General features: G+C 36.9%; 1 protein-coding gene and 1 long non-coding RNA gene across 2 annotated transcripts in view; one reads left to right on the forward strand and one right to left on the reverse strand.

Moving 5' to 3' along the window:
- LOC143738891 (uncharacterized) overlaps positions 1–10,537 on the reverse strand; it is a 254,784-nt gene that overhangs the window by 127,418 nt on the left and 116,829 nt on the right. The window lies entirely within an intron of this gene.
- Positions 8,467–10,537, forward strand: part of szl (sizzled) — a 3,756-nt gene continuing 1,685 nt past the window's right edge. Inside the window, exons 1-3 of the mRNA XM_077230947.1 lie at positions 8,467–8,744; positions 10,113–10,282; positions 10,369–10,461. Coding sequence (XP_077087062.1) covers positions 8,467–8,744; positions 10,113–10,282; positions 10,369–10,461 — 541 coding nt within the window. The remainder of the gene's footprint in view (positions 8,745–10,112; positions 10,283–10,368; positions 10,462–10,537) is intronic.

The following is a 10,537-nucleotide window of genomic DNA, read 5'->3' on the forward strand; positions in this document are numbered from 1 at the left end:
TCTCTATACATCTCTATACTGCCCTCGGCTGTTAATAACTCTACACTAGCCCTCTATACATCTCTATACTGCCCTCTGCTGTTAATAACTCTACACTGGCCCTCTATACATCTCTATACTGCCCTCTGCTGTTAATAACTCTACACTGGCCCTCTCTGTACATCTCTATACTGCCCTCTGCTGTTAATAACTCTACACTAGCCCTCTATACATCTCTATACTGCCCTCTGCTGTTAATAACTCTACACTGGCCCTCTATACATCTCTATACTGCCCTCTGCTGTTAATAACTCTACACTAGCCCTCTATACATCTCTATACTGCCCTCTGCTGTTAATAACTATACACTGGCCCTCTATACATCTCTATACTGCCCTCTGCTGTTAATAACTCTACACTGGCCCTCTATACATCTCTATACTGCCCTCTGATGTTAATAACTCTACAATGGCCCTCTATACATCTCTATACTGCCCTCTGATGTTAATAACTCTACAATGGCCCTCTCTATACTGCCCTCTGCTGTTAATAACTCTACACTGGCCCTCTATACATCTCTATACTGCCCTCTGCTGTTAATAACTCTACACTGGCCCTCTATACATCTCTATACTGCCCTCTGATGTTAATAACTCTACAATGGCCCTCTCTATACATCTCTATACTGCCCTCTGCTGTTAATAACTCTACACTGGTCCTCTATACATCTCTATACTGGCCTCTGCTGTTAATAACTCTAAACTAGCCCTCTCTATACATCTCTATACTGCCCTCTGCTGTTAATAACTCTACACTGGCCCTCTATACATCTCTATACTGCCCTCTGCTGTTAATAACTCTAAATTGGCCCTCTCTATACATCTCTATACTGCCCTCTGCTGTAAATAACTCTACACTGGCCCTCTATACATCTCTATACTGCCCTCTGCTGTAAATAACTCTACAATGGCCCTCTATACTGCCCTCTGCTGTTAATAACTCTACAATGGCCCTCTATACATCTCTATACTGCCCTCTGCTGTTAATAACTCTACACTGGCCCTCTATACATCTCTATACTGCCCTCTGATGTTAATAACTCTACACTGGCCCTCTATACATCTCTATACTGCCCTCTGCTGTTAATAACTCTACACTGGCCCTCTATACATCTCTATACTGCCCTCTGCTGTAAATAACTCTACAATGGCCCTCTATACATCTCTATACTGCCCTCTGCTGTTAATAACTCTACACTGGCCCTCTCTATACATCTCTATACTGCCCTCTGCTGTTAATAACTCTACAATGGCCCTCTATACATCTCTATACTGCCCTCTGCTGTTAATAACTCTAAACTGGCCCTCTCTATACATCTCTATACTGCCCTCTGCTGTTAATAACTCTACACTGGCCCTCTATACATCTCTATACTGCCCTCTGCTGTTAATAACTCTACACTGGCCCTCTCTATACATCTCTATACTGCCCTCTGCTGTTAATAACTCTAAACTGGCCCTCTCTATACATCTCTGTACTGCCCTCTGCTGTTAATAACTCTACACTGGCCCTCTATACATCTCTATACTGCCCTCTGCTGTTAACAACTCTACACTGGCCCTCTCTATACATCTCTATACTGCCCTCTGCTGTTAATAACTCTAAACTGGCCATCTATACATCTCTATACTGCCCTCTGCTGTTAATAACTCTACACTGGCCCTCTCTATACATCTCTATACTGCCCTCTGCTGTAAATAACTCTACACTGGCCCTCTCTATACATCTCTATACTGCCCTCTGCTGTTAATAACTCTAAACTGGCCCTCTCTATACATCTCTGTACTGCCCTCTGCTGTTAATAACTCTACACAGGCCCTCTCTATACATCTCCATACTGCCCTCTGCTGTTAATAACTCTACACTGGCCCTCTATAAATCTCCATACTGCCTTCTGCTGTTAATAACTCTACAATGGCCCTCTATACTGCCCTCTGCTGTTAATAACTCTACAATGGCCCTCTATACATCTCTATACTGCCCTCTGCTGTTAATAACTCTACACTGGCCCTCTATACATCTCTATACTGCCCTCTGATGTTAATAACTCTACACTGGCCCTCTATACATCTCTATACTGCCCTCTGCTGTTAATAACTCTACACTGGCCCTCTATACATCTCTATACTGCCCTCTGCTGTAAATAACTCTACAATGGCCCTCTATACATCTCTATACTGCCCTCTGCTGTTAATAACTCTACACTGGCCCTCTCTATACATCTCTATACTGCCCTCTGCTGTTAATAACTCTACACTGGCCCTCTATACATCTCTATACTGCCCTCTGCTGTAAATAACTCTACAATGGCCCTCTATACATCTCTATACTGCCCTCTGCTGTTAATAACTCTACACTGGCCCTCTCTATACATCTCTATACTGCCCTCTGCTGTTAATAACTCTACAATGGCCCTCTATACATCTCTATACTGCCCTCTGCTGTTAATAACTCTACAATGGCCCTCTATACATCTCTATACTGCCCTCTGCTGTTAATAACTCTACACTGGCCCTCTATACATCTCTATACTGCCCTCTGCTGTTAATAACTCTACACTGGCCCTCTCTATACATCTCTATACTGCCCTCTGCTGTTAATAACTCTAAACTGGCCCTCTCTATACATCTCTGTACTGCCCTCTGCTGTTAATAACTCTACACTGGCCCTCTATACATCTCTATACTGCCCTCTGCTGTTAACAACTCTACACTGGCCCTCTCTATACATCTCTATACTGCCCTCTGCTGTTAATAACTCTAAACTGGCCATCTATACATCTCTATACTGCCCTCTGCTGTTAATAACTCTACACTGGCCCTCTCTATACATCTCTATACTGCCCTCTGCTGTAAATAACTCTACAATGGCCCTCTATACATCTCTATACTGCCCTCTGATGTTAATAACTCTACAATGGCCCTCTCTATACATCTCTATACTGCCCTCTGCTGTTAATAACTCTACAATGGCCCTCTATACATCTCTATACTTCCCTCTGCTGTTAATAACTCTACAATGGCCCTCTATACATCTCTATACTGCCCTCTGCTGTTAATAACTCTACAATGGCCCTCTATACATCTCTATACTGCCCTCTGCTGTTAATAACTCTACAATGGCCCTCTATACATCTCTATACTGCCCTCTGCTGTTAATAACTCTACAATGGCCCTCTATACATCTCTATACTGCCCTCTGCTGTTAATAACTCAACACTGGCCCTCTATACATCTCCATACTGCCCTCTGCTGTTAATAACTCTACACTGGCCCTCTCTATACATCTCTATACTGCCCTCTGCTGTAAATAACTCTACAATGGCCCTCTATACATCTCTATACTGCCCTCTGCTGGTAGTAAATGTTCTCACATTTATCATCACCAGTTTTATATTTAAAGCAAATTAATTTGTTTAATTGCACTCTAATACTGAACCGGCATGTATTTTTCACTACATTATGTGCAATATTTTGTACTCTGTTTACAATTTCATTCATTTTCATAAAACCGACTCAAAAGTTATGTCTTATACTCTCTGTCATTTATTAAAGTTATGAGGTCAAAGGTCATTCAACAGCATACAGAGCTTTCAAAGCATTAACATCACATTTACTGAATTATTGTATATTTATTGGTCATGAAAAATGTGTTAAAACCTGCATTTCAAAATTGCAGTATTTTATTATTTAATGCATACTGCATGCTTATGCATCTTAATGCACCCATCAGTAATCTTTCATAAAGAAGTTAAAACCATTTCAGATTCAGTGTGTGCATAATCTTTGATGTGAAGGGCTGTTGGAGACTCGACCTGACGATTGAGTCCTATAGATTGAGGCTATAGATAATCATAGCATTCAGAATAACATATCAGACTCGTCTTACTGTCTCGGCAGTATATACTGCATACCATACACAGTATACACACTTTGATTACACTGAAGCAGCATTCTTCTGCACTATATGAGCAAGAACAAAGCATACTGTTGGTAATTGAAATAAAATTAAATAAACATATTAATTGAAATAATGAAAATTACTGAAATAAACAAGTTGAAGTACTAAAATCACTAAAACTAAAACAGAAATAAAAATAAATTAAAGGGTAAATAGAAAATTTTAATAATAATAAAATTGACAAAAGCACATTTTTAAAAGCACAATTACTAAACTAAAATTAAAAAACTTAAAAAAGCTAATTCAAACTATTAATAAATACTTTATTACAATACAAATAACAAAAAATCTAAGCTTATAAAACTTACAAGAAAATTGGAAATTAAGCCTAATAAAGGTAAAACTGTAATAATAAAGGTAAATGGAAATTAAAATTAATTTATTAGCAAAAGCACGTAACAAAATTACTAAAACGAAAATAAAATAATTAAAAATATTAATAAATACTATCTTAGAATACAACTAAAAAAATAAAGCTTATAAAACATTAAACAAAAAACAAACAAATAACTGAAACAAGTTACTAAATAAGCACTAAAAGTTCTAAAACTGAAAAAAAAGAAAAGTAAATAGAAATATTTAAAAAACTAATGACAAAAGCACATTTAGAATTGCTAAAACTAAAATAATTTTTTATATTTATAAATATGTTCGAAAATATAAAAATAAAAGCTAATTCAAAATATTAATACAAACTATAACAGTATATAAATAATAAAAACTTACGCTTATAAAATTTGCATTACAAATTACACAATTTAAAAAAAACTTACAACAGAATAAAAAAGACAAGGCACAACAAAGTGACTAAAACCTAAGCTAAAATTAATACAAAAACTTAAAAATTAAAGCTGATTCAAAATACAGTAGTCAGCATTTCAAGTGGATCAAAACCTTTCATCAAAGTTATACATGAATTTTGAACAATTCCTGTTTTTTCACTTTTTTGATCCACTTCAAGTGTTGACAACTGTATTAATAAATACGATAATAGTACCGAATCCTACAATGCAATGCACAATAATTCCATCTCTCGCTTTGTTTAAAAACATTCCAAAGTCTGTTTGTATAGAACGGTGTAAATGATTCGGATTTGTATTGTCTTTTAGATACGAGTATTTTGCGTTCGTTTATTATGTTGTGTTATGTACTTCTTTGTAATTTTTGTCTTGTGCTGCCTATTCTTGACCAGGACTGGTAGAAGACCTTCCTGGTCAAATAAATAAATAAAAATTTAGACATTTTTTTACACAAAATGTGGCGGTGTGGAACAACAACATTGCTGTTTTGCTCTCAGCACAGCTCGAGTTCCTGGTTTCCAGGAGTCGTGATGCATGAAGTAGACGCTGTGTTGAGCTGAAGACCCGTTAACAGGCAACAGGGCCGTTAGAAAGCATAACACACACCCGGGGGGTCATCAGTGCTTAACCTGACGCATGCACTCCATTGTTCTGCTAAATGGGTGTGTGTGTGTAATTGGCCAGTTAGGGCCCTCAGTAGCGGCCGTCTGTGCAGGGCAGTAAAGAGCCTCAGAAGACTGGGGCCGACGGGAACAGACACAAGACACCAGTCTGTCTGTTTCAAAATCATCTCAATGCGCTTTCTCGTCATAAACGGATTCTCATGTCGTGTGTTTCGTCTCCCAGACAGACTCTGGCACTTTAACGTTAGTCTCTGGAAACAACCTTCCACCTCTGTGCAGAAACCTGGAGTCTCTCACAAATCTGATGCTCATATAAATGAAGTTTGTTTATGTCGTCTGCCTGCTGTTTTTTTGGCATACAGTCCGTAGTTGAGAAATAACATGCATTATTCGGTTAAAAACTATATAAATGTGTAAAGTATGTCATTTAGATCTTGTATATAGGTTTTATGTGCTTTTGACTAAATTGCAGATTTCAACCAACATCTTGATTGATGTTTTCATTATTTATCAATGAACTAAAAATATTTTGCACCGGTAAATGTGTAGTGTAACTGGTCACCGTTTAGCAGATGCTATTGTAAAGCTAGAGAAACAGTGGATTTCATTTCAAAAGTACAAATATTCCATATAGTTTCTTAACTATTATTAGCTGCATGCATAATCAGCTTAATGTTGTTTGAGATGCAGTTTAACATTTCAGTGTCCCATTTATGATCTTCTGAGAGGCCTAGAAAAATGATGAAAAATGAATGCAATTCATGTTGAAAGAAATGTTCTAGTTATGCGCACCTTTAAAGTATTTAATTGGCTCTTTATAATTTTCAGTACTGTTTTGATGAAAATGCATTAATGAATGCATGAACTTGAATAGTTAGCACACTGGAGCCTTTAAGATAAAAATGAGCTTCGCATGAAAACGCCACGACTGCGTAATGATAAAAACAATAACACACAGCTTTACGGTAAATGCAGCAGTTTCCCAGCCAACAAAAATATGTTAAAAAGTTATGAAAAGGTTATTTCTGAATGTTCCCTAAAAGGTCAAATAAAAAACAAAAAACAATAATAATAATCTCAAGTGTCAGAGAACATTCAAAAGTAACAGTTTTTTCCTGGTTATTTGAACGTTTCGTGAACATTCCATTTGGCAAACAGTTTTGGAATGTTACATTTGAATGTAACATTCCGAAAACAGTTAGTAACATTTAAAACAAAACATTCAACTTTAATGTTTCAGAAAAGAATTTTGAGATGGTTATTAAAGACCAGATAACTTTTGCTTGGTTATAGCTTCGCTGCTCGTATCACAGCATGTAAAAGCAACGACGCATTAAATCTAAAGCCTGTAGACGCTGGTTTGGCCAGAGGGACCCTGCGGAAGTCAAGGGCTGTAAATGCAAATGTCCCGAGCACTAATGTGAGATAATCCAGTGAAGTACACTCGTCTGAGACATTAGAGGGACAATGCCCTGTTACATCTGCAGCTCGAGCGGACGGATTTAAATACGAATGCAGTCGCTCGGGTCAGATCAAAGCTGGAAGACTGCAGACACGAGCCTGTCGCTGGCCGAGGAAGCTCAGATCCACAAGAGCTGTCAGCGCACTGGAGACGCCTGTCTGCACACCGGTCTCCAACCTGACCAGACGCTAGCAGAACATCTCGTCTCAATGTACACACACACACACACACACACACGCGCGCGAGCTGTGGAGGCAGAGACAACACACACAGTCTGACAGTGTTTGTGCTGTAAATGCATCTGATGTCGTGAGGAACGCCATGAACGTTCTCAGTCTGCAAGTCAAGAACAAAAAGAATCAAAGAAAACGACAGTAATAAAAAAGAAAATGTCATTTTTTCATCTTGAAATGTCTTTTACACTTGAAAACGATAGATGTCGATATCAGAGGCAGCCGATTTCAAGCAATATCTTGATTGATTTTATTTATCGTTAAGTTTTATCAACCGAAATGATCTGAGCGTTTACATCTTTAGTTTCACACACAAAAATGTTTGCACAAATATTTTATTTTAAAAAATGTAGTGAAATTGAGTTTTTTTTACTAAATTGCATGATTTCAGCAGATTTTAACCAATGTATTAACTGATATTTTCATTATTTATCGTTTGTTTTTATAATCTGAAATGATCTGAATGTAGAAATGAATTGTGTATTAAAAATATCACAAAGTTTATGTTTACACAAACATTTTATTATTAGTACTTTTCATTCCGTTTTTATCATTTGAAATGATCTAAATCATGTACTAAAAAAAATGTCATAAAATATTTTTGCACAAGCATTTTATTAAAAATATGTAGTGAAATTTACAAACATTTTATTAAAAAATGATCTAAATGTGGACACTAAAACCTGCTTAAAAAATGTGTTTGCACAAATAGTTTATTTTAAAAATATGTAGTGAAACTTAGAGTGATTTTGCCTAAATGCAAGAGCAGCAAATATCATATATATTGATATTTTCATTAATTATCAGAGCTTTATCATCTGAAATTATCTGAGCATTTACATTTTTATCATGTACTAAAAGTTTCGCACACAAAAAAAATGTCTTTGCACAAATATTTTATTAACAAATATGTGATTTTGACTAAATTGCGTGACATTACATATTGATATTTTCAGATTTACAGATTGATATCATAACAGATATTCATTTATTATCTTAAAATATGATCTGAACATGCATTAAAAATCTTTGCACGAATATTTCTGAAATTTAGACTAAAGTGCAGAAAACTGCAGCAGATTTAAGCCAGTATTCAGATTATTTATCATCTGAAAGGACGTCATGCACCAAAACGGTCAGCTGACATGAGGTTTGTGCTGTATTTGAGCCTCTCCCTCAGCAAACGGAGGATAAGTGTGTCTCTTTGATTGTATATGTAATGTCCCCCCTCACACCCCCCCGTCTGGGGCCCATTATCTCCTGTCTGCGGCCCTCAGATGTGTTGATAGCATCTGCCCGCCTCTATATAAAGACAGGCTTCTCCAGATCTGCAACACTCACCCATCATCATGCATCTCTGGAGTCTGCTGCTCGTCGTGTCTCTCGGGGCCCGCGCCGGGGCCTTCGACCTGGGCCAGACCACTCGCTGCGTCCCCGTCCCCGTCCAGATGAGCGTCTGCCAGGACGTCCCGTACTCGGAGATGAGGTTACCCAACCTGCTGGGTCACACCAGCCTGGAGGAAGCGGTTCCTCGCTCGGAGGACTGGAGGACGCTGCTCCACACCGGCTGCCATCCCCAGGCCCGGGCCTTCGTGTGCTCGCTCGTGGCCCCCGTCTGCCTCGACAGGTATTAACACACATTACAGTAACAAATATGTAGGAAAATATACAAGGTGGTTTTTTATATGAAACTGAAGCAAATTTTTGGCTATGTATTGATAGATTTTATTATCATCTGAATTGATCTGAGCGCGTTAATGAATCATGTACTAAAAATGTCACAAAAATAAGTAAAACATTTTTACTTATAGTTTTTTAAGTTAAAAAATATGTAGGAAAATATACAAGGTGTTTTTTTAATGAAATTGAAGCAAATTTCTGGCAATGTATTGATAGATTTTATTAGCAATTTTATCACATGAAATCATCTGAGCGTATTAAGGAATTGTGTACTAAAAATGTCACAAAAATAAGTAAAGAAATGTTACTTATAGTTTTGTTTTTTAATTAAAACATATATAGTAAAATTTAAAAGGTGTTTTTTAAATGAAATTGAAGCAAATTTCTGGCAATGTATTGATAGATTTTATTATCAATTTTATCATCTGAATTGATCTGGCCGTATTAATAAATCATGTACTAAAAATGTCACAAAAATTTAGTTTGCACTAATATTTTAAGAGTTGTTTTGACTAAATTGCGTGTTTAAGTAACATATTGATTGATTTTTTAAACTATTTGTCATTCAGTTTTATCATCTGAAATGATCTGAACGTATTAATAAATGGTGTCACAAAAATAGGTAAAACATTTTTACTTATAGTTTTTTCAATTAAAAAATGCGTAGTAAAATTTACAAGGTGGTTTTTTAAATGAAATTGAAGCAAATGTTTGGCAATATATTCATAAATTATGTTATCAATATTATCATCTGAGTGTATTAATGAATCATGTACTAAAAATGTCACCAAAAATTATGTTTGCACTAATATTTTATCAAAAAATATGTAGTAATATTTTGGTTTTGACAAAATTGCTGCAAATTTCAACCAACATACTGATTGATTCAGTCATTATTCATCCTTCAGATTCATCATCTGAAATTATTTGAGTGTATGAATGAATCATGTAGTTTAAAAAGAAAAAAATCACAATTTTTTTGCACTAATATTTCTGAGAGTTGTTTTGGCTAAATTCCAGGAAATTGCAGCAGATTTCAACCAACATATTGACTGATTTTTATTCATTATTTATCGTTAAATTTTATCATCTCAAATTATGTATAGTGTACATATATGTGTATAATTTTATAAAAGTGTATAAATGAATCTTGCACTAAAAATGTCACAAATATTTAGTTTGCACTAATATTTTAGAGAGTGGTTTTGGGTAAAAATGCCAGCAGATTTCAACCCACATCCTGATTGCTTTAGTCATTATTCATCATCTGTAATGATCTGAGTGCATGAATGATAATGTGTGTGACGGTGTGCAGGTTCATCCAGCCGTGTCGGAGTGTGTGTGTGGCCGTGAAGGAGAGCTGTGCTCCAGTGTTAGCCTGTCAGGGACACGCGTGGCCCGAAGCCCTGGACTGCGAGCGCTTCCCCGCGCAGGACGACACGTGTTTAACACCGCTGCCCAAACACATCAGTGCCTTCTCTAAAGGTGAGCCCGAGAACACTCACGCTGACCAACACACACACACACACACACCTGCACTGAGCTAACCGTATATCTGTGTGTGTGTGTAGAGTTCCCTCAGCCTGTGTGTCAAAGCTGCCCGTCTGTGGAGGAAGTGCCGTCGCTCAAGACCGTGCTGGACGCTCTCTGCCTCAGCCACTTCGGTCAGTGCTTATTATTATACACATATACATATACATATACATATACATATACATATACATATACATACACATATAC

This window comes from Siphateles boraxobius, unplaced genomic scaffold (genome assembly GCF_051911475.1).
Source record: "Siphateles boraxobius isolate OS27281-9 unplaced genomic scaffold, OSU_SipBor_1 158, whole genome shotgun sequence".
NCBI lineage: Eukaryota > Metazoa > Chordata > Actinopteri > Cypriniformes > Leuciscidae > Siphateles > Siphateles boraxobius.